Consider the following 27,425-nt stretch of genomic DNA (forward strand, 5'->3'; position numbering starts at 1 on the left):
TTGGCATTAAAAGTACTGACCTGGTGCTTCAGTAATGCAGAGCACAGTAACAGAGTGATAGTGTCACAGCTATAGCCTGTAACAGGTTAAATACAGTGAATCTGTGGTTCCACATATTGAAAAATACAGATATTTACAGATTGTACTGAATGTTTGGGAGAAGTGGCTGTACTCCTGATGCCTCCAGGTTTCGAGCACAGAAACAAGCTCTGCTGTGTTTGATGCAGCCTTGCAGAAAGCAAGAGCTGATTAAATGGAGACATTTTAGAAACAAACATAAAAATACTTATTTCCATTAGAACATCTCTCAAAGAAAAAAAAAATAAAATAAAATCAGTGCTCAGAGCTCTCTGTATGGCGGATCCTGAAATAAATAAGGTATCCTAAACAGACAAGATCTTCTTCCTTCCCCAGAGAGGAACACAGCAGAGCAACCAGCAAGATGAAACAGACAATAAGGACCCACAAGCAATAACTTCCTTCCTGTAACAGCCCCAACTTTGCCATTGCTCAAAGCTTTTGTGTAAGTCAAGTTCTCCAATGCTCCTGTTCTTCTGCCAGAACCAGCACTTGTTCCCTCCAGTCACCACTACACAGCTCTACTCAAAGCTGCTGCCTCTCTACTACCCACCTAACACCAACCTACCTGCCATTTGGCCACACAGAGAAAGGAAAAAAAAAAAAACAACCCCTTCAGAAGGGGGCCCTGACAACTGGGCTTGAAGGCCATGCTTGCCCTTGGCCCACCTCTCTAGTCCAGTGCATCTTCTATTAGTTGTTGGTTTGGTGTTTCTTTCAAAAATATCTTTAAAAGGAATGACACTAAATACTTCCCCCTCATAAAAAGTTGAAACACTGTACTTCTCCTAAGGGCAACTCCATTTTGCTTATTACTTTGTGCTACTTCCCCCTGCAAAAAAAAACCCCAAAAATATGCAAACCAACTTTCTGCTCTCCTACAGTCTCAAAAATCATCAGCATGCCACTTCCACGTGGAAATCCAAGCTAGGTTTAACTAACTGCAAACTACCTTCTCTATTCCATGCTCTGGAGAAACTAAATCTAACTACAACCCCTTAACATTTAAGACCAGGTTGCAGGTAGTGGTCAATCCAACTCCCCCTTGTTTTCCCTGGTTCCCTTTCTCCCCCACACCAGCACCAACTTGCCAGACCACTCAGAGATGATTCAGCTAATCAAAGGAGCAGAAAATACCTGCTTTTTGCTGGTTTCATTGAATGGTTATGGTTTATGAAAGAGAAACAGAAGATGCTGCAGAAGCACACAGAGGCCATGAGACCAGTCCCTCCAGTGGCAGCAGTCAGGTCAAGAATTCCTGAGATACCCAGGGCCATCCTTAGACATCCTCAGCAGTATCACTGCCAGGATCAAAAATACTTGTTAGTGCACAGGACTTGCCTGGGAAATAAATTTCTGAGCCTACAGCTCACACAGTCATCTGTTTCTCTGTATGTCCCAACACTGTCTCAAGGCACAACTACCACCTCCCTCAGGGTATTTTAGAAGGAATGACCATGAACCACAGAAAAGTAAACTTAAAAACAGCCTTACAACTAAAAAAGGGTTATAAGCATCTTGCAGCTTAGAGTGTGGAGGACTGAAGTCTCATCTCTGTGGGTTTTTATTTTGCTGTGCACAGCTTTAAATACACTTTCCTTTCACTGACATTCTCACATTCCTAACCTTCCCCCGTGCACCACACAGGAGAACCAAACTATGATTCACAACCCTGAGTCTGGCATGCCAAGAACCTAAATGTTAAAGTAGCAAAATTTAAGTCTTCTGGATTTAACCCCAAATAACCTGTTAGCAAAAAGAAAGTAGAAAAAATAAAAAAATTAAGCCAGATCTAACAAGTTTGCCTTTCACTAAAAGAACACAAGACATTTTCCGTGATGCTTTTATGGGAGAAGATTAAGGAAAATAAGAAGGAAGAAAAAAGAGGATCCCTCAACCAACTTCTTCTTCAACAAACCTGTGCTGCACCATGGAACATTTTAGCTTGCAAAATCAGGAAAGAATTTGCAATTTCCTTCAACATCCTTTACTTTCTGTATACCACAAGAATCCCATTTTGAATATTCCTACACACTGGATTTACTTTACCGAACACAGAATTACTCAATCTATTGCCCCACCTCTCCCCCTTCCTGTTAACTTGAATTTCTGATAGTCAGATGTTCCATTAGCCACAGTTAAAGAAACATTCTGCTACCTGCTTAAAGACCACTGCACAATGATACAGCCTTACTGCAAAATAAAGGCAAATTTTAAGCACATTAAACTATACTGATTGCCTTTCAGATAAACCATAAGTTATACTTCCATTCCCAAAAAGCTTATACCTTAAATAAATGTGAAGAACTTCCCTACTTTTGCTCTGAACAAGACAGAGTAATGAAATATGCTACAGTCTGAACAGCAGCAACCTCACACATTCTCCATGCATCTGAACTTAGGTGATCCCAACTCTATTAGGAAAATGTAACTGCAAGAAAATCATATGTATTAATGACAGTTCTTTTGGTTAAGCTGTTTACAAACATGATTGGGACTAAAGACTTGTGAGGGGGCTTGAGGGGCATTAATTCCTATCTTCAGGAAAATAAAAACAGCTTCTAAATTGCTTGAAAGAATTAGGATTAAAACATCAGAATTTCTGTAACCAAGTTCCAAACTTAGATGGAGATAATGAAGTCCCCAAAATAAACACAGAATTATGAAAAAAATCTTATTTAATACAGTAATGCAACTTGCTTTAGCACCTAGGCATACATGAAATTGATGTCCATACACTCCATACCAGGATTACTAGTGGGAACATTGCTTTTTTTTTCTTCTTTTAACATCCTAATTAAGTACTCATTAATGTCACCTGACAGGGTGACTATTATCTGTTTTTAAAATATTAGAACACCTAATGTGGGACTTCTGAGAACAAAAAAATGCACAAAAACCCCAAGACCATCCTTGCTACTTCCCTAAACTTAGACTTGTCTTCATCATGATGTGCCTAAAAGAAGCAAGAGCTAAGAATTACCAGAATTCAAACTACTTTGTTTATACCTTAAGAGCTATTAAGTCCCCAGTGGGAGGGCTGTTCACAGTTCTGTATAAATAGCTGTTGAGAGAAGCAATTCCCAGTCTATTTCCAACCAGCACCATTCCTCACCTTCTTAAAGCAGCATGTCCCAGGAATTAGGTCTGTAGCTTTAAGCCAGTATTGTTTAGAGCCCTGCCAGCCATATATATCTTACAAAGGCTGCACCACATAGCAAAACAAGGACAGCACAGTGTAAAAACACAATTTTCTGCCATGAACTGCTGCTGATACCCACAAAATATCAGAGAATCATAGAATAGGCTGGGTTGGAAGGGACCTCAGAGATCATCAAGTCCAACCCTTGATCCACTCCCGCTGCAGTTCCCAGCCCATGGCACTGAGTGCCACATCCAGTCTCTTTTTAAATATCTCCAGGGATGGAGAATCCACCCCTTCCCTGGGCAGCCCATTCCAATGTCTGATCACCCTCTCCAGAAAGAAATTCTTTCTAATGTCCAACCTAAACCTCCCCTGGCACAACTTGAGACCTCTTGTGCCCTCTTGTCTTGCTGAGAGTTGCCTGGGAAAAGAGCCCAACCCCCCCTGGCTCCAACCTCCTTTCAGGGAGTTGGAGAGAGTGATGAGGTCTCCTCTGAGCCTCCTCTTCTCCAGCCTCAACACCCCCAGCTCCCTCAGCCTCTCCTCATAGGATCTGTGTTCGAGTCCCTTCACCAGCCTGGTTGTCCTCCTTTGGACCTGTTTGAGGACCTCAATATCCTTCTTGAACTGAGGGGCTCAGAACTGAACACAGTTTTTATCTGAAAGCAAGTCCCAGAAGATGAAATTAACTCTAATCTGCATTGCAAAACATTACATCTGTAGCCATTTTACACCTACTATAGAATAGCAGTCCTCAGGATTTCGGGGTGATCTGATGCAAGACTGGCAGCTGCCAGTCCCTTTCTACTGAAAAAACGAGGACAGCAATCTATGTAGATTGATTTAATATCTCTGCACAGAACTGAACTTCGTGTAATTCCATCTCAGACAAACGAGCCAACAAATCATTAGCTATTTCATGAAGATCAAGCCAAACATAGTTAAAACGCATCAGGTTTTATACATGTGATATCTCACAGATATACATCTATCTCACAGAAAGATGCACAGTAGAAAGCTGATAGACCATCTTTGAAAGAAGAAAGGAAGCTTATGCAGAATTTACCTAGACATAACACTGAAGCAGCAAACTGAACTATAAGGAAGCATTTACCTAAAAGCCACATTAAGAAGATCAGAGTATGCACATTTGTACATTTTTTGGAGCCACGGACAATGTGTGAAGGGGAAACAAAATACCAAACCCATAGCCTAGCTCCATAAAAGAAATTATGTTTTCCATTCTTTATAGAAAATCTGAAGGAAGAAAGATTTTTGGATGACTTTTCTTCCTCCTGTCAAAGTTCAGCACTGGGCCAGCCATTAACGAGTCGCTGATACTTTCTGTTAACCCCTCTCACTTCCCAGAAAAGGAAGGAAAAGAGAATAAGGGAGATTTATGGGTTGAAAACTAAACTACACCACTTTAATGGAAGGACAATGATGAAAAAGAAAATTATGAAATAAATAAAAAAAACCCACTATCATTTTTTCCCCCAGTCACACCTTTGTCACCATCGAGGCTGCAGGGCAGGCTCTGATAAGGTCCCAGAGAGGAGACAGTGGCAGACAGGACCTGGATGTAGGAACACATGGATTCAGGAACACACTGATCAGAATGAAAGGCAGATGAATGGACAAAGTCCTCCCAGGATGGCAGCCAGGACATGGACAAAGAGAGCTTGAGCCTCATGATCCCTCAGATTTATACTAAGTATGACACATATGGGATGGATCCTTCATTTGGTCAATTTTGGTCACCTGTCTGGACTGCTCCTTCCCACACCAGGTCTCAGGTGTAACCCCTTTCTTGCCTTTTGTTTCCAGAGCATAACTTCAGCTGCACCAAGCAGTGGCCACGGTTCTGCATATCATTCTTCACAGTAACTACAAACATCAAGCATTATCAGTCCAAAAAGCAGACACTCACTGGAGAACATGCTGTTAACTTAAGCAAGTGCAGTTACTTAAAAGAGACTGAACTGGAAAGTAAAATTACTAAAAAGAAAATTGTTTCTGTTCTGGCTCAAACCACAACATCCCCTGAAGTAACATTATCGTTTGCAAGATACAGTTTATCTTCACAATCACCTCATTAATCATCTTAGCATTTGCCTATATTTTGTCCACATCAGTTGGTTCCATTTCCCACTTGATCTAATGCCATAAAATGCAAGACATCTATTCAATTACTTCTTTTTACTTGTGGTTAGCAGGCTCCACAGCCTTTACTTGCAGAACCCCCCTGTTGTGTAAGTGGACAGAACCAAGTCTGGCCACTGGACTGTGACCCACTACATGGGGTATGAGGGCTGAAGCAATGAGCACAACTCAGTTCTGCTAACAAACACCTTGCCAGCTACTAGAAACAGACAGCAAGACAATGTGGTTGTAGTCAATTCAATGGATTTGAGATGTGTTCTCATCTCTGAAACCTATATCCTATGGTAAAATAATCAGCAGTTGGCTTTTCATAGAATCATAGAATTAGCTGGGTTGGAAGGGACCTCAGAGATCATCAAGTGCAAACCTTGACCCACCAGTGCAGTTGCTAGACCATGGCACTGAGTGCCACATCCAGTCTCTTTTTAAATGTCTCCAGGGATGGAGAATCCACCACCTCACCGGGCAGTCCATTCCATTGCCTGATCACCCTCTCCATAAAAAAATTCTTTCTGATATCCAGCCTAAATCTCCCCTGGCACAACTTAAGACTGTGTCCTCTTGTCTTGTTGAAAGTCGTCTGGGAAAAGAGACCAACCCCCACCTGGCTCCATCCTCCTTTCAGGGAGTTGTAGAGAGTGATGAGGTCTCCCCTGAGCCTCCTCTTCTTCAGGCTGAACAGCCCCAGCTCTCTCAGCCTCTCTTCATAGGGCCTGTGCTCGAGTCCCTTCACCAGCCTCGTTGCCCTCCTTTAAACCTGTTCCAGGACCTCAATATCCTTCCTGAACTGAGGGGCCCAGAACTGGACACAGGACTCAAGCTGTGGCCTCACCACACATCACCAGAGCTCCAGATGCATCTCTGCTGAAGGGGCGTGAAGCCCCCATGGCTGCATCCCTCCTGTGCAGAGATCACTAAAATGCATCGAGAACAATCTTCAGGGAATGAGTTCCTGCATGAATAATCTACACCTGAGATGGGATCTTTTGCCAGTGAGGGAGGCAGGAGCACTTCCAAAATGTACTAGCTGACATTTTCATTAGCCACCTGCACCACTTCTGTGTCACTTCCTTTTACCAACAGCCCCTCTGCTCTTTCTCCCCCACCCAGAGCTCCAGTGCTAGCGCTTGCAGGAATGGAAACAGGGAACTGCTTGTGTTGAAAACAAACCTGGAAAAATTAAATCACTCAAGAAAGGAATATACAAACAGTCCCCAGATGCCAAACCACAACTCAGAAGCACAAGAAGCTTATACATCACAGGGCAAGACTGAAGGCAAGTCATGATCCAGCATCTCAGACAATCCCATGATACAGCACATTTCCAAAAACTTTCTTGCCTCTGAATACCTTTTCTTTTTCTTGTAATTATTCCTAAATGCAGAAGATGAAGGAGAGTAGTAAACTGTCAACAAAATTTCTGTAGGTGAGCGACAACATCCAACAGGAGAAGACAAGCCAGTTTGTGGAACACTACCTTTTTATTTTCCAACCCAGTGACCACACCAATTCACAGCAAAGCAGTGTTGTACATTATTAAGACACAAAGACAGGAAATTAAGGAATAAGAAAATTGTGTGACTTAGATAGATTTCATCTTGCGTTTCCTCAAAAATAATTACTTTGATCAACTTCATTATGATTCTTAGGATTTTCAAAACAAGAATAATATTTCCACAGTTCACAGGACCTCAGTGTATTTCTACCTGAACACTGCCTGCCTCAGAAGAAAAGAACTAAATCTGCAGTATCAGAATAGCTACTGAACAGTTGTTAAATTATTATGTATTGAGACAATTTTTTTTTCCAATTGAATGATTAATATTGTTTAAGATTTGCAGAATTGGATCCTTAGCTTAAAGCCACAAATACTGTAGGCAGAAAAACCATGTTGACTTTTTCTAGTCCCAGTTACTTTCCTGGCCCATGCACAGGCAAGACAGTGAGCACTGAAGCAAATGATGTCCAAAGTAAAGAGTTAATTACACAGACAGTCACTGATTACAGCTGAAAATAAAACTCAAGTACAGGACCACATCTGAAATGTGAGGGAATGGACATGAAGCCATATTACATCTGAATAAATGGCTAATCAAGATTGTATATTTAAGCAATAAAGGTAATTTCTGAGGTATAGCTTCTGTACCTTTAAGAATGAGGAAAACTTGTAGATACTATACATACACCTCTTTAAAGGGATTTACCCTACCTCACTAGACACAAAAAAAACAAACAAACAAACAAAACAAAAAAAAGTGTATTTTGGCCAGTCATACAAGCTTTCCTTTGCCTTTGGACAATTACAAACATTTGCTTTGCAATATTGAGGCAAAAAAATAAGTGACCTTATTAGGAGGATAACACTCAGATTTTGTGTGTTCCTTATGAAACTCTAAGACACAAAGTACTCAAGTTGGTAAAAAGCTAAATGAAAAGCTAAAAATTATCTTGATGTACCTCTGTGCTTGGGGCAGCACAGAAATTACTTAACTTGGTTACCATCCCATTCATTACAAACTGATGGAGCAGTCTCTAGGCCATCGAGGCTAGAGGGTCAGAATTTGCCCAAACAAAATAAAACCTGGGAAAAAAAAAAAAAAAAAAAGAGCCACATACTGCTATTGCAGACATTTAAATGAAACAATAAACCATCCCTATTTAATATTAGCATGATGCACCCAAAACACACCCAGAGAACAAAGCTTTCAGTGACTCTATTTCCCAGCTGCATACAGTAAATCCAAGACAGCTTAGATTAAAAAAATATGTAACCAACTATGAAAGGGCCGTTAAAAAAACAACTCTTTTACAGAAGCTTTCAGTAAGTCTCCTGGCCAAAAGGTTCAGGCCAACTGAATTGCAGTCCTTCATTCCTCTGCATGAGGCTGGCTTTCTGCTACCAAACTAAAAGAAATATGCAGGTCTGCCCAAATACTGAGTGGCTTTTTACAGGCTCCTTTCTTTACATAGGAACATCCACGCATGGCACAGTTGAGAGATGCTTTAAATGAATAAATAGTCTCTGGAAACAAATTTAAAAAAAAAAAAAAAGTAATCTGCTGTTTAAATAATTCTGTATACAGGTATCATGACACTTTTTCAAAGCTACCCTGTGCAAACTCAGATAAAGAAAGCAGGTTACATAAGAAACACTATTCATGTACACACAAAAACCTATGCATAAATAGAAAAATTTATAGAAGCAAGCAAAAGTGAATAATTACTATTAAACTAACCTCTGATTACATTCAAGGCCTGTTAGTAGCAGAGGGTGCACAATTAATTCTGTTATCTAGACTTCTGATAATTCACTATGAGGTGAGAGGGAAGGAAAGAAACCCAAAACAACCCCTACATTCACAATTATCTGCTAAAATATGAAAAACAAAGCCAGTTCACAACCACTGAGTCCTATAAAGCCTGCTCTGTGCAAGACCTTAAGCCAAACACTCCAATTCTCATACATGATGTTTTTAGGCTGGGTTAGGGAATTTGACACACAGGTGATATACATTTCAACCTGAAAGGTGATGACTTGACATAAACACAGATTCTATATTGATTGGAAATACAAGGACAAGGATTGGAACCTCAAGAGGAACCCTGGCACAGCACTAAGCACTAAACCTTGACAACTACCACCTTAATGACAGGTAAATTCTCTCAGGATTTTTAGATGAGATGAAGCCTCTCAGGTTTTTTGGAAGCAGCATCACATCTTGTTCTTGTAAATTAAAAACAGTCAACAGAAAGATCATGTTAAGCAGACTTGGACAATAAAATAGCCAAGATTTAAAAAAAAAAAAAAAACAAAAAAAAAACCAGCCTTTTTTTTAAAGGCTGTAAAATTCATTTATCCCACTGCAGAAACGTGAGCCAGCCACAACACCCAGAGCACAGCCTGTAGGGCTCTGTAGCCCTGAAATTACAGCAACCTGTAGAAATCAAGTATCAACTGCCTTTTGATGAGAAAAAGCATTCACCGATTATTTTGCACATAATCCAGGATTTTACTTTGAGTAAAAAACAAATATTACAGCAAAAAGCCAAGCCAGCAATTAAGTTCCATGGGTATTTGGTTATTGGCTTCACTTAAACTGGTCTAGTGCTACCAAGTTCCAGAAAAAAAAACATCCAAGAGCAAAACTAGAAAACATGGTCTCAAAACACCTAGAAGGAAGTAACATACATGATTTTCCCCCATACCATGCATACAAAGGAAAAATACAAATCCAACACTTCTACCATTATTTACTGAACAAAAGTTAGACCTAGCCTGTATCACTTGTGAACAAAAATCCCTATTTGTCATTTCTCTGTACAGGGAACAAATTCCCATGTCTCCACAGATTTTTACTTCAGCAGTTGATGAACTAATGCCTTTGAAAGCAGGACTATCCTCCCTCAAAACCTTAAGTCAACACACCAAGATATCAGCTAACTAAAGACCCCTGCATGCAGCAGCCACTGAGCATCCACTGGCAAAGCAAACTGAGTAACCAGGGGGTCCTGTCTGGCACTTTAACACTCAGTGGTGCCCATCAGCAAACTGCACAGCCTTGGAAAAGCCAAGGAATGCCTAACCCTGATATATTATGAAAACAAGCTCCTTTAACAGTCTGAAATCAGTTCATTGCTGCCAGTGGAGCCTTGACTGAGGCTCAAACTGCGTTAATCAAGTTTAAACATTAAACGCAGAAGGAGAAACCCTTAGGGTTCAGGGTTTTTTTCCCCCCTAAAAAAACCTAAACTGATTAAAAGTGGTCACATCCAGACTGAGAACAGTTAGCATACAGTAGCAGCAGTTTAGGCCAAGTGCACCAGTGTATTTTTTTCTCAAAAGCCTCAGTAGTACTTGCAGTTGTGCCATGTGAAGAAGCCCAGGCCAATGACCCAGTATATGCCTACAGGAAAGCAATTCTGATTCATAAGCTCTCTAGGTATACATAAAGAGTAGTGGTTAGAATCCAGTTCACAAGTTAAGTTGCCAATTATTGTTTCCTAGAAAAAAAAAAAAGTAACCAGAAAAAAAAAGTCTGAGCAGTTTGGTCTAACTTTACAATACCCTGTATTTGAAAGCACTATTTCACTTAGAACTTTGGTTCTGGCTTCAATATCAAAACCCACCAATAAAATCTCAAATCCTACAGATTCAGCACTCCAAGAAAACAAGAGCTTGTTTCTGATCCCCAAAATTCTGAAAAGATTGGTTTCACATTTTCCTCAAGAGCACCTTTACATTTTGCCACCCGTATTCCTCTTCCAGCCAGTTTCTCACACACAAATCATTGGCCCTGACACTCTTTTGGTCAAAATCCTGCAGGAACAGAAGACAAAGCAGTATGCAGAAACATCTTTAAGCCATCACATCTGGTAACAACAGAACACCAGGACTTTACAAACAATTACTCTGGAATGACAAATGCTGAACAAAGCAACTGAAATTTTTACCAAGGTATCTCCTACAAGGCATTTAAAAGGATTCTGGATGAATGTGTGACACAGTTACACATGACACGATGCCATTTATACTTCTAGACTGGTGACAACCTGTTATTGCTTGCATGTCTCAGTCAATACAAGTAAAAAGAAAACAAAACAAATCACTGTCTCCTGCACAGTGGAACAGTCTTCCTGATCTTGCTTGTTATGAAAGTTTTCTTCTTTCTCATGCAGCCTCTGCTTCAGCTATACACTGTAAAGAACATCACTTCAAAATGGATATTTGATGGATTCCACAATTAAGATGAGAACCAATCCTCTTCCAGACACAGCTGTGCCAGTCTGAGATTACTGTGCTTAGCCCATGCCTGGGCTCCTCACTGCTGTTACCACCCAAACCAACGTGCCAGCTGAGAAAAGTGGAAGAACACTCTCCAATTTATTTGAGGTTTTATCAGCCAAGCAAGCTTAAAACAAATTGCTGTAGCTTCCAGAAAAAGTATGGCTGAGGAAAAGCTCAAGGAAATTTAAATCAAAGCTCCTATGGCTGCATCTCCCACTCCCTATCTCATTCACTTCAACACCAAGTCCCATTCCTACTCTCTGACCTACATGGTCACCCAGTTCAGAAACACAAACCCCCTAAAATCCAACAAAGCAAAAAACCAAGTCATAACCACCCTGATTAACTCCCTCTTGCCAACTTTGCTTAACTCACAGCCACAAAGCCTTCCTTGCCAGTAGAGCAAGATGCACAGTCAAGAAGGAGGCAGGACCACAGCAGCCCCAGTCAAGGTTGCCAAGTTTCTTGACAAGCTTAGGCAAAACTAAAATAGAGCAGAAAAAGTGGTCACAGCCTCCTCCTCTGTGAGGAGTAACATTTGCATAGCCATGAAGTTTAGGCAGCTGATCCAACGGAAGCTCAACATTTTTCTCTACCATTGTTTTCAGCTGGATCAGCAAAGAAAGACTGACAGAAAAATAGCTCCTTTTGGATGAAAGCACTGCCAGAGATATCAAAGCTGCTCTGGTCATAATGCAGTGACTGTAGAGGATGCGTTATGATTTAACATGATTGAGTTTATACTTTGTATTCCGCAGAAGAAAAAAAAGCAATATGCTCTAATGTCACTTACCAAAACTGAGATGCCTGGATTGGACAGGTAATCTGTAATTTAAATATTTGTTTACAGATTCACTTTCAGTGAACAGTTATGTTCAACCTAAACTACAAAAGACTAAGGGCATGATTAGCTGGAGAAATAAATAAAAATATAAATAACTTTTGACCCTCAAAAAAAAAAAAAAAAAAAAAAAAAAAAAAAGTCAGCAATGTCAGATGAATCCAATAGGTAGGACAGGACACCAAAGTCAGCAATTACACCAGCTTAGGATGCCACAAGAATTTCTTACCTGGGAGAATCTGTAAAATATCTATTCTTGAAAGCAGAGTACTTACTTTTGTGTATCATTAGGGCAATCTATTCCCTCCCCCCCCCAATGTTATGCAGCTCCACCAACATTACTAGGGGAATAAAAACAGATTCAAGAATCTGGTACAGTGCTATAACGAGGTCTTACAAGCATGCAATAAAAACTCTACCATATTTTCCTGATGAGCCCTGTTCCTGGGGAGGCAAGCACATTTGCAAAGATTTTCAGTGTCATTTCAGAAAGCTACCCCAGCATGCTCATTATGGTAGGAAAGAAAAGTGCTTGCAGAACATTCTGACAGCAAGCAGCTACAGCAAACTACAAAATATAATACTTAGAAGTCTTGCAAGTTTTAAAAGCCCAGTATGTCCTGTTGGTTTGGTTTTTTTCTTCCTAAATGCATTACACTGTCAGCTACTAATACAAAATCAGAAGATTTCACAATATCAGGGTGAGAAGATAAACAAACTTGTCTACTCCATCTCATTTACATGCACCTTCACAGTTTCCACACATTTAAGAGAAGTAATAAATGCAGGAAAATAATTCCCAGGCTAAAAAATAAATTTTCTGCTAATAAGGATTTAAATGACTGATTTGAATTGCATTTCATATGTATAGTCTAGGGGATTAAAAAAAAAAAATCTTTGATGTGTTATGTTTAGAGTTCTGTAAATCAGAGTTTTCACTGAGGCTTAAAACCAACAACTGACTGAATTACAGATTTTAAAGTTTACTGTAGGATAAGTCAGGCTATCAAGAGTTTAAGAATCACAGGCAAGAACAAACACATCTCAGATACATTTTTTTGGACTTTGCTCATTATTTTTTATTTCTTCCAAAAAAATTTTGCAAAGGGAAAAAAGCAGCGTGACCACAGTAAATTGCCAAGAGATGAAGAAATGGAAAAAACACACTGGCGAGCAGAAAAACAATACTGTTTCTCTATGGTAACTATTAACTTCTGCATAATCATGAAGACTGTTCTAACAGTAACCATAGATCAATAAGTCAAACAGAACTGATGAGTCAGAAATCCATTTAAATATTTACACTTCTTGCTACAAGCCATACCTAGAGTAACATTGTAGCCAAACAGAATGACTGTGTCTTCCATTTTACCCACTCTCCTGGTTCGGGTGCCTATCTGGAGAGGCAGGAAGACCCAAAAAAAATACAAAGCAAGACAGAACAAAACCCCTTAAAGGGTACAATTAGACACAGCTAACAGCTCAAAGTATCTCCTGCTCTGGACAGGTGAATTAAGAAACATTGACAACAACCCAGAAAACCCAGCAGCACACAGAAATCGACTCAAAAGCTCCCTTATCACTTCATAAACCATTAGCGAGCAGCTTACATAAATCTACTGGACCAAAGGAGTGGTGGAGCAGAGCTGCTGCAAGACATTAACTCTCCTCTGAGGGATGCAACATTTCATTCTCGCAGACAGTTCCCCTCCATAAGTGCAGTAAGAGGAGTTCGCCTGTTCCAAACGGAAGCTGCCTCTTAACCCTTGGTTATCTACCGCAAGCCGAGGGCAGCGATGCCGCCGGTGCCCAGCAGCCTCCCGGCACACGCTGTTGCTCATCCACCCCCTAAACCTCGCAGGACGAGCTGAACCCGGCCGCCCGTTCCTTTGTGCAGCACGGCGGCTGCAGAGGTAGAAAAGGGACCGGCGAAGCCAGGGAGCGGGTGAAACGAGGCGAGTTTCGCTGTTTACGGGGAGCCCTTCCCTCGGAACTCCCGCTGGAAGGCCGGGTGGTCAGCACCCCCGCTTCCGAACCCCATCCCCACGCCTCCCGAACTTCACAGCGCCCCAACCCCGGCCGGGACGAGGCGGAGACTCCAGGGGAAGCCCCAACTTGGCGGAACCCCGGTGTCCCCCCCCCCCCCCCCCGCCACCCACCCCCGCAGGCAGGGGCGGGAGGCGATACAAAGCGCCGCTGAACGGCGAGAGCCGAGCCGGGAGCGGCCGCGCCGGAGGGACCCTCTGACGGAAACCTGGCCGGGATTCAAGGCCTAGGAAAGACCGCAGGCAGAGGCGGCCCCGGGAGCGAGAGACCAGGAAGCACCAGCGCCCCGGGGGTCGCTCCACCGGCTCGGTGCTCCCCGCAGGGCCTTGGCCCCGCGGCCGCCCCCCGCGGGCTCCACCTGCGCCGGGCCCCCGCCCCGCCCCACCCCACCCTGGGGATCTCGCCGGGGCCCAACCCCACCGCCCGATCTCCCCCCCTCCCTTCCTCCTTCCCTCCTGCCGGGGTGTGAACGGGAGGGCGCCCCCGCCTCTCCCCCGGCCGCTGCACGCATTTCCCCGGGGCACCACCGCCCCCCCCTCCTGCCGGCCCCATCGAGCCTCCTCCGCCTCCGCCGTTCCCCGCCACCCCCCCTCCCCCCATGCCCGGACCACCCCGCGGGGCTGGCGCGCACTCGCCTGCGGCCAAGGCCCTACCCAGCACAGCGGCCCGGCCGCGCTCACCTGCTGCCCGCAGCCGCCTCCCTCCAGCGCCTGCTCCGCCGCCCGTCACTACCGAGCAGCGCCGCCGCCACCGCCGCTCCCCCCGGCCCCCCGGCAAGTGCTCCCGCCCTCGCCCTCCCGCCACGCCCACCCCGGCTGCCCATTGGCGCCTCGTCGCGACCTCCGGCCTTAGGATTGGTTCGAGGAGCTGCTCGTCAAAGCAGTGACCCCGCCCCTCTCCACCCACGGGTCCCGGGTGTTTTATTCACGCCGGGGCTTTGGCGCCCCCACTCTTTTTTTTTTTTTTTTTTTTTTTGCTGCCGCTCCTGATTGGCTGGAGCGGTCAGAGAGGAGCGACAGGATAGGCTGCCAGAGGTGCCAGCTGCGGCCGTGGGCCCGCCTCCCCACTCAGGGTTAGGCTGCGTCGGCGCGGCGACGAGTTGCGTTGCACGGCGGGAGCCGCCAGCAGGGCGGCGGGGACGGGTCCCGTCTGAGGGTCTCGGGTCAGAAACCCATTCACCCACCCATTCACCCACCCATTCACCCACCCATTCACCCACCCATTCACCCACGGGGCCGGATCCCATCTGAGGGTTTCGGGTCAGAAACCCACCCATCCACCCACCCATCCCCGCCCGGTTCCCGGAGCCCCTCCAGCCGCTGGATGGCTGTCCCCCTTCCCACCACCCGCCGTGCTGGGAGAGCTCGTTGGCAGGCGCCGGCCCAAAACGTGTCGCCGGCACTGTTCCCTCTGGAGAGCTGTCCCCAAGCGGGGTGACCCGCCCGCAGGCTCTGGAGAACGCCTGGCAGGAGAGGCAGCGGCCCCGCTGTGGGCTGGCAGCGGTGGCGGGAGGAGGAAGAGGAGGAGGGTGATGGGGATGGGTCCCACGGGGCCCGGTGCCACCTCTGTTCCACCCCAGTAAGCGGCGTGTGGTCACTGTCGCCTTCCCCGGGGGCTGCGGTGAAACGCGCTGCTAATGCCAGTTCTCCAGAAACTCAGCGTGTCACGTCCTCCATCAGCGAGAGCCCGGGATTGCAGGGAAAAAAAAAAAACAAACAACCGAGCAGGCTCTTCTCTGCCACGCATAAATCTCCATGACTGGGATTTTCTGCCATCCAAAACCTCAGGCTTCGTTCCTCCAGCCCAAGAAGCACAAGCGTGCCTCCATTTTTCAGAACGCAGGCAGCACCCGCTGCTGAATCCAGCAGGGAAGCTGCGCTCCCAAGGGAAGTTACCCCGGGGAATTCTCTGCCCGCAGCACCCGTCTGACCGCACATATGGGGGGCTTGGCCTGAACGCGTTATCCAGGACGCCTGTTTCCAACAGCTGCCCCCTATCACCGGGCTTTCAAGCAGCTACTTCTTCCAAAATGCAAGCCAGAACAGTTCCTGAGCGTTCAGCTGAAAAAAAAAAAAAATAAAAAAAAAATCACACACCGTAGGAAATTGAAATGCAAAGATTACACGAGGTTTCTCTGCACCATTATCTTCTCCCTGCATGCACCATCCCCCTAGTTCCTCTTTGTTTAGGAATCAAGCAAGCAAAGAGAGCAGTGAAGAACACGGCCCTTAATGTTAACTGCCAAACATCCAGAAAATAAAGCAACTGTAATCAGTGGGAATTTCAGGACATCATGTGTGAATTCATTTACCAAGTTCACAAAGGAGGAGCTCAAGCAGAAGTGTAAGTGTGACACTCACTTCTAGTTTCAGTGTGATGCTCTCAATCCCAAATCATCCCTTGTTCACAAATTAAACTTAAGATGTTACCTTTTTTTTTTCCCTTCATGACATCTTTCTACGTATCCCGCTGATCAGAAAGCAAAAAAAGAAAGCTGCCTTCCCTCTCACAGTTGCTTCTCAGTTACTTTTAGTCTGCTACTCTCAGCCACCTGTGTTAGAGCCAAACATGTTCCAAAATTACAAAAAGACATTTCCATCAGTCCTGAGATTTCTGATTTTATGAAAAAGAGAGACATTTCTGACCTGGCACAGCTCTGCATGCTGCATTCCCAGTAGCTTCAATTTAACTCTTCATCTTATTCACAGTCTCTGGATTATTGACTCTATATATATGTATATTATATATATTTTAAATGGTGCCTTAAACCCTAATTTCTAAGGAGCAATTCCCACATTACAAAGATGCTCTACTTCCAAATGAAAAGTATTTGGGAGCTGGAAAGCAAAAGCCTCAGACATGCTATTGTAAATAAAGTTCTAATGTATGCTTCAGCTGTATAGAGCTTTTGCAAATATTTATAAGATAATTAAACTGATTTGTGGCCATTACTGCTTCTCTGCTCTGCTGTTTATATCTGTCCTTAACTTGACCTCCCCCATATAGTCATTAGTGACCAAAGGGAAAGAGTGCTGTGGTGGGAAAGGAAAATGACCCTAGGGGTCACCTAGTGGGATAAGCTGAGCATCTGATATAACAAACCTCACATCTGCAGTGCTGTGCTGCAGCTTCTGTGTAGTCACCCTTCCCACACAGAGTTTCCATATATATGAGAGGCAGAAATCAATTCTCTACGGCCTGATACTCACAGTAAGGCTTCAATGTGCTTTAATCCTTATGGATAACAAAGAATTGGGAGAGATTTCATAGCGTTCCCAAGAAGTCTAACCCAATATTCCCCTTTCCACCATTTATTTAAGAGTGGCAACAGGGCCCTGTGGGTAACATGCAGGATTAATGGTCCTGACTGTCCCTGACGTGCCCATTTACTCCTGTCAGTGGTGCTTTTCTGGGCAAGATCCTTCCTGGTCTCAGTGGGATGGCAGGATAGGACACTGTCCCCTAAGGACTTGAGAGTGTATTACACACATCCTCACAATGCAAACTCCATATCCTCATTCCAGGTACCCGGAGGCTTAACATTGTTCTCCCCTATTGGCTATCCAAAACAATGTCAGTGATTAAATCTCCCTTCTCTAATCACACTGTAATATTATCCTTTCTAGGAACAAGCCATACCAGTATAAATACCACAACATAAGCATTTTTACACTGCTGTAACTGTGCTCACACAAGAGGAGTTCCATCTTTTTGGCAATACAGGTAAAACGGAGGGAGCTTGTGTGTGTGGACAAGGAAAATGTTCAGAGCTATTTCCAGAAGGTACCATATTGTCTGGTAGCAGTACAAATCTACTACAGGAAGCAAATACACAAGTACTATGTGGGCTTTCTCCTGTCATGCTCTGAGCAGACCTGAACAATATGTTTTTTAAACCAAGACATCCTGTTTGCATGGCATTTCCATCTTGCTGGTGCTGAGTCAGAGGTGAGTGAGCAGTTCCAGGGTACTTCAGGAAAAATTTGGTATAGGCAGCTTTGACAGGAAATAAAAGGTAAAGAGAGAAATAAAAGGTAAGGAGAAACTTCCAGAAGAAACAAATGTGGAACAGCACAGCTATACGTTAATTTCAAATAATGGGCAAAAATACAGTTACTGAGCAAAGCTATGCAGTTGCAATCATTAATGCTTAAAGGATGTGAATAACAAGAATGGTTTAAAATCTTCTGTGGAAAAGCATCAGCCAAAGTGTTTGTGCAGAGCCATGGTCTGTGCATATCAAAAGAATGTTCTCTAGCACAAGATACTCAGCACAGGCAGTAACAGCTTGACTATACCTTCTATCTCCATTGTCTAGATGTGATTAATCCCACGGGACAAATACTTCACTCAGGTTCTCTTTGCTTTCATTTTAAGATAAGGATTTTCCCCTCATGGTCATTTACTTCTGCTGAAAAGCAACAGGAATGGAGTCTTGGAGTCTGCAGCTTTGTGTTTAGTCACTGCCTATAGAGTCACTGTAGATATTATCTGCTCAGTGCTACCAAATGCTAGGTGGCATCTTTTTGAGAGCACAAAACCCCTCATAAAATTATTTCAAAATGCTTACAAAGTACATATGTCCTGTCAAGGGAGTGAGTAAGCTCAGTCAAAGGTCCTACTCAAACACTTTATGTGAATTTCCCTTAACTCACCATGTATGTATTTTAATGTCACATGGAACAAAAGGAAATGTCTGTGCTTCCAAATCCCCCGCCAAAAAGAAAAAATAATTCACAGGCAGGACCGGACCTTGTAATTATGTTTTTTTATAAATTAGTCTTAAGTGAACTCTTCCATGGCAGGGTAGGCTTCTTTTCTCAGTGGAGCACTGTGTACAAGATAACCAGGATTAAAGACCACAGCCAGTCAGTGAATAAGAAAATCCCTGAGAAGAGAGAAACTGCTGGAGAGGGGCCAAAATCTCTGCCAAGAGATGCTTCAGTGAGTGAGTGCATTCACTCTGATGAGGGGGGCCAGAGGATAGCTCTTGAGAAACAGTTCCTGAATTAGCTTTTAGTCTTGTTATCTGGCAGTGAACTTTATAGCTTTCACAATGAGGAGCAGGCTTCACAATCCAGCCCTGTGTCCTTCCAGTGATGACATACTGGATGTCACTAGGCTGTATAGGAAAGATTGTCAGGGCTCTAGCTGAGAAAACCCATTAGTGAAGGCTTGAAGTGTTTTTTTTTTCCTTACTGGGTATTGCTTTTGGCATGAGAACAAAACTGACAGTGCAAAAGGAAGGTTGCCAGCAAAGTAATAATGAGAAAAAGGATTAAACTGAGTTTAACTTTCTAGAAGTGATTGGTTTACTTTAATGGTTTGCTGGGAACACATAGAAAATACTGGGCAGTTCACATGGTGGTGAACAACTGAGTAACCAATACACAAAGAATTGCAAAAAGTCTTCACTCATTAGTGAAGCTCATAGCTTTGCAGGATCAGGGCTTACCCAAACTGATCTTTAAAGTCAAGATTTCCAGTATTGGAACAGGGAATGGCATAAGTTTGGAATATCAAGAGAAATCTACATCTCTTTGAGGTGCCATTTACTTTTTTCTTCTGAAGTCACTTGCACCTCTTTAATAAGTTGTACTCACCACATTTTTATGTCCTCTTAAATAAATTGTGTTTGGCTCTTGGCAATGCAGCTTATACGCTCATAAAATCTGAGTAACTTTGTGCTAAATTCTAATTAAGAAATTTAATTGAGCCCCCAGTTGTTACTCTGTCTACATGAGCAGCAGCTGGGGACCACCTAATCATTCAGAGATCTGTGCTACATTCCTTCTGTTTATTTAAAGAGCTGTATCTGACACTGTTTTTTCTTTACAACAAATTCCCTTGAAATATTGGACAATGAATGAAAACAGCAGGTAGACCTTCCAGCTATTCCTAGACAGCCATCTGAGTACTCTGTAAGTGATATTGAAGCTCTTTCTTTTTGCCTTAGGTTAAAACCCTCTCCTGTGTCACACAGAAAAATAACAGCATTCTTTAATCTTGAAAACATTTATTGTTAGAAAGGTTAATTGTAAAAAGGAACATTTTACATCCTATGGAGATTTCACCAGGATTATTTTCCACCGAGTCCTTCATTCTGAGACTGTGATACGTAAAATTAGAAAAAAATAATTCTACTGTCAGTCATCTGTCTCTTGACAGTAAAAAGTGATGTCTGTATGAAGATCAGAGCACTTGAATGAGACTTTGAATCCACCATACTGAGCTGTTGGAGAGCAGCACAGGGGAAAGGGAGCTGGGGGTGCTGGTGGATGGAAGGATGACCATGAGCCAGCAACGTGTCCTTGTGGCCAAGAAGGCCAATGGCATCCTGGGGTGTGTTAGAAGGGGGTGATTAGTAGGTTGAGGGAGGTTTTCCTCCCCCTCTGCTCTGCCCTGGTGAGGCCACTTCTGGGATGTTGTGTCCAGTTCTGGGCCCCTCAGTTCCAGAAGGACAGGGAACTGCTTGAGAGAGTCCAGTGCAGAGCCACAAAGACGATGAAGGGAGTGGAACATCTCCCTGGTGAGGAAAGGCTGAGGGAGCTGGGGCTCTGCAGCTTGGAGAAGAGGAGAATGAGGGGTGACCTCATCAATGTTTGTAAATATGTAAGGGGTGAGTGCCAGGAGGACAGAGTAAAGCTTTTCTCAGGGGTGACCAACAACAGGACAAGGGGCAGTGCTTATAAACTGGAGCATAGGTGGTTCCATATAAATATTAGGAAGAATTTTTTCAGTGTGAGGGTGACAGAGCACTGGCACAGGCTGCCCAGGGAGGTTGTGGAGTCTCCTTCCCTGGAGAGATTCCAAGCCCACCTGGATGGGTTCCTGTGTGACCTGCTGTAGGTGACCCTGCTCTGCCAGGGGGGGTTGGACTCAATGATCTTTCAAGGTCCCTTCCAACCTCTAACTTTCTATGATTCTACTGGTAAACATCCAGAACAGTTTTGCTGCAGTCATTAGATATTCTGCTGTAACTCAGAGAAGGCTCTGTGTACAGACAGCTTCTTCAGAGAAGAATTAGTATGGGTTGCACTGGAGTACATTAAACAGTAACACAAATGGCAACCCAGATGCCCAGATTTTTCAAGGTTTTTTCCCCCCCAAGCCTATCTAGCCATGCTTACTTATAAATAAAGCACACAATAGCCTAACTTCTGACATATTTCAGCGTGCCTGCATCTCGGTTTTGTTAAGGGCCAGATCTGCTAAAACAGTTTCAGCTGATAAGATTATTCTGGTAAGTAGGGCTTAACCTTGGGAAAACAAAGAATTGTTTGAAAAAGAGTTCACCCTTCCCTTCTCTTCTCGTCTCCACATGCACGCAGGGGCTGCTGGCTCTGGTGTTAAACCCCATCCACACCAACCAGACAGAGGCGGTCCCCCCTTCCACGCGTGTTTCCCACCGCTGATCGGCCTCTGCCACCTGCTGGCAAAGCCAAAAACGTTCAAGATGTTAAACCAAGGGCAAAAGGGCTGCAAAATCCGGGTCTTCTAGCCAAAACCATCATAGTGCAAACGGGGCAACTTCCTGCTGCTGCTTCTCCTTCAGCTTCGGCTGCAAAGGCTGTGCCGGCAGAACTCCATGAGAAAAAACACCTCCAAAATTAAGAGTTGTTATTCCATAGGTTAAAAAATGGGTCTTGGCTACATGTAATACAGTGATGGGGTGCGATACAGCGTGAAGCAGATTCTTGTTGTATTTTAAGGCAATTCAAAAAAACCTTAAACCTTTAGGATGCTTCCATCTGTTCCAGAGTTAAGACTTAACAGCAAAACTCATCCTCATTAAGCCTACCTAATGATTTCTGCTCCTAAATTCTGGCAAAATTGAAATACAGGTTAGGTTGAAACCCTGGCAAAGGGAAAGAGATGAAAATTTGCTTTTCAGCTATATATCCCAGGCCAGGCATGCTAAGTGGCCCACAGAACAGATCTGCACATGCCCGGTGAATTTTAACTGCTTGTTTAACATATTATGTGAAGCTGATACTTGTATCTGTGAGAGCCTAATTACACCCTTGGTGAACCAGAGGGTGCCTGGGCACACTTGGGTAATCGCTCCAGTTAAATGCCTTAGACTCAAAGCAGCCTCTGGAAATGAAATTCTCATTCAAAATCCATGGCCATTAATTAATGGAGTCCATCAAAGATTTTTCTCACTGAAGTACCACACAATGATTTTCTTGTATGAAGTTTATTCTTGATCAGAAAAGCCTCCACACAGTCTGACAATAAGAAGCCCTATACTTTTTTCACATTTGCTAATAGCTGAGTCTTGCTGGTCTGCCCTCTACCCTCCAGAAAAGCTTTCCAGGCCAAAGCTGCAGTCTCAGGAAGCACAGAGCAGCCCTCAGGCTGCCCAAATACTCACAGCCCCACTGATACTGCCCTGCTGAGAAGCTTCAGGTTAAGGAAAGAGACAGAGAAGCATGGGTCTGCCAAGGTTATTAGGTAGTCAGTGGATCTGGCAAAAAAAAAAAAAACCCAAAACCTAGCCAACAAAAAAACACTGCGTGCTGTAACAGCCTTTTGGGGTTCTGGGGATCCTTTGAGAGGACATGGCCTTTCACCTGACATCTCCATTATCATAGAATCATAGAATTAGCTGGGTTGGAAGGGACCTCAGAGATCATCAAGTCCAACCCTTGATCAAGTCCAACCCTTGAGTACAAGAAACAGAGAGAAGGGATGTCACACCAGAACTGGGTTCCATCCAACTGGGATTGCTACGCCTTGTGCAACAGAACCTTAGGAAATAGCTCTTACCTCATCTTGCCCCATTAGGATGCAAAGCGATTGCACGCCGTCTAAAAGCACATCCTTACGGCACAGCTGCAGAAAAAAATAATCTTTTCTGCACGTGCTTACAGCGTACCCACAGAACCAAGCTTTCCAGCCAGGGAACAGGTAAGTCTACATTCGTTCCTGGTGGAATCTCCTCACCTTTCCTTTGGGGTGGGGGAGCGAACGAGCCAAAGCTCCCTTTTAAGCGGACGTAATGACAAAACCTAAGGCCGTTCCGTGCAGCATCACACGCACCCACTCACACCAGCCCTCCGCGGGATCCGGCTCCCCAGCCACCCCGTGGCCGGGAGGCTCCCGGCAGCACCCAGCACACGCCGAGGCCCCGCCGGAAGCGGTGTGACGGGGCGGGCGGCCATGGCGGCGGGCGGCGGGGAGGATCAGCGGCGGCGGCTGGGGCGGCTCTCGGCGCTCTCCGTGTACCGCCGGGCAGCGGGGACCGGGCGGCGCCGGGAGACTCCGCTGCCCGCGGGGGGCAAAAGGGCTAAAGCGCGGCCGAGGCGCCGCGGGGCGGGAAGCGGGGGACCGCAGGCGGAGGCTCTGCCGCCGATCGCCCTTCCAAGCCGCGTGGAGGGGGACAAGGCGCAGCCGAAGCGCGGCGAGGCGAGAATCGGGGGCCCGGAGCCGGGGACTCCGCCGCAGACACCGCCGCAGACACCGCCGGTCGCCGCCGCTACCGCCGGCCTCGTGGAGCCGGGCAAGGAGCCGACCGGCGGCCCACAAGCGAAGCGGCAGCGCGGCCCCGCGTCCGGCCCCGCGTCCGGCCCCGCGTCCGGCCCCGCGTCCGGCCCCGCGTCCGGCCCCGCGTCCGGCCCCGCGTCCGGCCCCGCGTCCGGCCCCGCGTCCGGCCCCGCGTCCGGCCCCGCGTCCGGCCCCGCGTCCGGCCCCGCGTCCGGCCCCGCCGGTCCTCGGCCGGCAAGTGGGGGCGGTAGTGGCGTTGTGAGGCTGCTGGAGCGGCTGGGGCGGCTGGAGGACAGCCGGCAGCGAGCGGCAGAGTTGTTCCGGTGGCTGATGGCGCCGGTGGCACCGGGAGAGTTCGTGGGGCGGCACTGGGAACGGGCGCCGCTGCTCGTTCGGCGGGGCGACCCCAGCTACTATGCGGGTCTCTTCTCCACCGCCGACTTCGACTCCGCCCTGCGAAGCGGCGAGGTCCACTTCGGGACCCACCTGGACGTGACCAGCTACGCCGAAGGGATGCGGGAGACACACAACCCATCGGGCCGGGCGCTGCCCGCCGTCGTCTGGGACTTCTACCAGAACGGATGCTCCCTGCGGCTCCTCAGCCCCCAGACCTTCTCCCCCACCGTCTGGCACTTCCTCTCTATCCTGCAGGAGCACTTCGGCAGCATGGTAGGGGCCAACACGTACCTCACGCCACCGGGAACGCAGGGTTTTGCACCGCACTATGATGACATCGAGGCCTTTGTGCTGCAACTGGAGGGGAAGAAGCACTGGCGTGTCTACAGCCCCCGGAGGGATGCTGAGGTCTTGCCCCAGTTCTCCAGCCCAAACCTCACTCAGGCAGAGCTTGGAGAGCCCATGCTGGAGACGGTGCTGGAGGCCGGGGACCTGCTGTACTTCCCCCGTGGTTTTATCCACCAGGGCAACTGTCTCCCTGATGCACACTCACTCCACATCACGGTGTCCTCCTATCAGAGGAACTCCTGGGGGGACTTTCTGGAGAAGCTCCTCCCCGCTGCCCTGCATATGGCCTTGGAAGAGGATGTGGAGTATCGGCAAGGGCTTCCCATGGACTACCTGAGGTACATGGGGGTCGCCAACTCAGATGCAGCTGACGCTCGCCGCGCGGCCTTTGTGGAGAAGGTGCAGAGCCTCGTAAAGAAGCTCATCGACTATGCACCCATTGATGCTGCTGTGGATCAGAGAGCCAAGTCATTTCTTCACGACTGTCTTCCCCCGGTGCTAACGCCAAGTGAAAAGGCACGGAGTGTGTATGGCTTCCCAGCTCGGTGGCAGGATGGAGGCCCCTGCCATGTTGATATAGTGATAACAAAAGACACAGAAGTCCGTCTCCTCCGCCATGGCATCGCCAGATTGTGTAATGAAGAAGGAGGTGTGATGCTGTATTACACAACAGAAAACTCAAGAGAATATCACAAGGAAGAACCCAAGTTCCTTGAGATAGATCCTGAGTTTACAGATAGTATTGAATTTCTCCTGTCTTCCTATCCAAACCACGTCAGTGTAGACACTCTTCCATGTGAAACCTCAGATGACAAGATCTCTCTAGCCACGCTCCTGTTTGAGAAGGGCATTCTGACTACAAAGAAGCCTCTCTTGCAAGTGTAACCCTTTATTTTTTAACAAAATAAACATACGTTTGTTTAGAGAGTGTTCTGTCTTGCTCTTGCTTTACACCTGCCCCGTGTGAATCAGCAATGTGGATCACATTATCTAATCAGGGGCAAGATGGTCTTTGGTGTGGGTAGAGAAATCAAATGTACTGATTAAGGCAAGTATCTGCTCTAGGAGTGATTCTGTGTAGCTGAGTGACTAGAGAAGGGGAGTGCTTACTTTTCATGTTTTTTTCCTTTCACCAGCCATATCACTACACACTAGGTAACTTCAGGAAACCAGTGAACTTTCTTGCAGTCTATGAATCATCTTTGTTCAAAAACACTGTTCAAAAGCAGCCTGCCCTACTGCAGGAAGTTCTCTCCTTACTCACAGGCAAATCTGGGGACGGTCACCACTCCGTGTGCTTGTGCTGTGCTGCACATACAGAGTGGCCTTCAGGCCACTGCAGTGCTGCACAGATCCCTTGGTGACAGAAGAACCTCAACCAACTCTTCCTAAAAGCAGAGCCTGCAGGCAGCTCCCACTCAGTGACAGTGATTACACCACCTGCACGGGCTTGTCCTTATCGAACAGTGCAGCAAGATGTTCTCATATAAATGTCAGCTGCTGCATTTCAAATGCTTCAGGCTCTCTTTCAATCTGATAATTGCCAGCTTTCTTATTGATAGAATAACCTCCCCCACTGGTTTTCCCACAGCAGCCCCTAGCAAGGGGATGATAGGTCCTTTCAAGGTTAATAGGACACCCACTAATATGGAGGTTTTCATGCTGGGTTCAGAAAGTTCCATACCAGGACCTAACAAGTTACATCAACACACCCCTGGCTGCCTGGCCAGTTCCTGGCCTCAGAAATACTTCTTTACAGTGCATTTTTATCTTCCCACTCAGCAGCTGAGTGATACTCTTTCTAAAGCCTCCTGAAGCCATGCCCAGCAGGACCAGACTGCATTGCAGACAGCAGCTCCTGAGCTGCTGGGTCTTGCAAGATGGAACCCAAACACTCCTAATTGTTGGGTGTTTATGTGTACACCATCTCCCCCCAAAGTTCTGTACTCTGAACAGCCTTTCCTATCTTTTGCTAAATACTGAAACTTGGGCTGTGTAAAATTGCACACTTAAAGCAGTTCAGTCAGGAGTGGGCTTCCAAAATGGCCTCACAGTGGTGAAGAGGTTCACAGAAGGTGAGTGGAACTGTGAAGCTGTCATACCCATGGCAGGAAACACACCTTGCAAATTCACCTGGAATTCCAGATGAAAACTTCTCATCCAAGGGAAACTAAAACTATTCTAAGGCCTTACTGCTCATTTTCCTCCTCTGGGAGGAAATGAGAGAAGTGCAAGAATACACTTGTATTACTATCTATAGATGAGGCAGCTCTTCTCCAGTAGGTGACACAGATTACTTCATAAATCATAGAATAACAGAATCACAAAATGTCAGGTTGGAGGGAACCTCAAGGATCATCAGGTCCAACCCTTTTACTAGTATTGACTGTATGAGATGTCTCAGCACCCTGTTGAGCTGAGACTTAAAACTTTCGAAAGTGAGGGAATCCACCCCTAACCCTGGGAGACCATTCCAATGTCTGACTGTGCTGTGAGTGCTCTCACCCCAAGTGCCCTCACCATAGGCCCCTGCACCATGGGCAGCATTATGGGCACCACAGCTCACTGCCTGGTGGCTCTGGTGCTGAGCTGCACCAGCAGCTCGTGGAGGTCTCCCTGTGTTGGCTGCAAGTGGTACCCCCATGTCCTTTTCCAGCATGTAAGTAACAACCAAAGATGCCTCAAATTCTCCTTAGCTTTTCATTTCCCTAGCCCCTGTTTTCTAAGCGGAGTAATACCTCAGCTGGAGTGGGACATTCTGATAATTCATTCTCAGTTTCTAAATCCACTGGGGAAATTGCCTGGGATAAACACCTTGCAACTACTCTTTCTGAATTTGTGCAGGACTAGCCAGGCAGACTTTATTTTTCATTTATTCTTTCTCCAGAGAGGCATTTCTCATCGATACCTGCTGACTGCATCAGATTTCATGCACTAGGAGGTGCTGGTCCATTGTGAGCCCAGTAACAAAAGCACTCTCAATTCTGTACCATGTCATTAAAAAGGCTGTTTAGTAGAGCTAACACTCTAAGAAGACAGTAACATAGATAATCTTATATCCCTTTAGATACTGGGAACCTCAAGCAGTGTGTCATGTAACAGAGCTCCAACCCACATGCAGCACACCATGAAGA

General features: G+C 45.7%; 2 protein-coding genes across 16 annotated transcripts in view; one reads left to right on the top strand and one right to left on the bottom strand.

The window, feature by feature from the left end:
- Window positions 1–14,840, bottom strand: part of NUMB (NUMB endocytic adaptor protein) — a 98,927-nt gene extending 84,087 nt beyond the window's left edge. For 12 of the 15 annotated variants that reach the window (XM_071744621.1, XM_071744616.1, XM_071744620.1 and 9 more), the window contains exon 1: window positions 14,739–14,840. The gene's annotated coding sequence lies outside the window, so the exon portion shown is untranslated. Of the gene's footprint in view, window positions 1–14,171; window positions 14,403–14,711 lie in introns of those variants that run through there. The other 3 variants (XM_071744608.1, XM_071744609.1, XM_071744607.1) reach the window with 3 other exon arrangements.
- Window positions 14,841–23,015: 8,175 nt separating this feature from the next.
- RIOX1 (ribosomal oxygenase 1) lies at window positions 23,016–25,219 on the top strand. Its single transcript, XM_071744579.1, has one exon. The coding sequence runs from the start codon at window positions 23,224–23,226 to the stop codon at window positions 25,174–25,176; it is 1,953 nt and encodes a 650-aa protein (XP_071600680.1). The 5' UTR covers window positions 23,016–23,223; the 3' UTR covers window positions 25,177–25,219.
- The last annotated feature ends 2,206 nt before the right edge of the window (window positions 25,220–27,425 follow it).

Source organism: Heliangelus exortis, chromosome 5, assembly GCF_036169615.1.
Source record: "Heliangelus exortis chromosome 5, bHelExo1.hap1, whole genome shotgun sequence".
In the NCBI taxonomy this organism is placed as follows: domain Eukaryota; kingdom Metazoa; phylum Chordata; class Aves; order Apodiformes; family Trochilidae; genus Heliangelus; species Heliangelus exortis.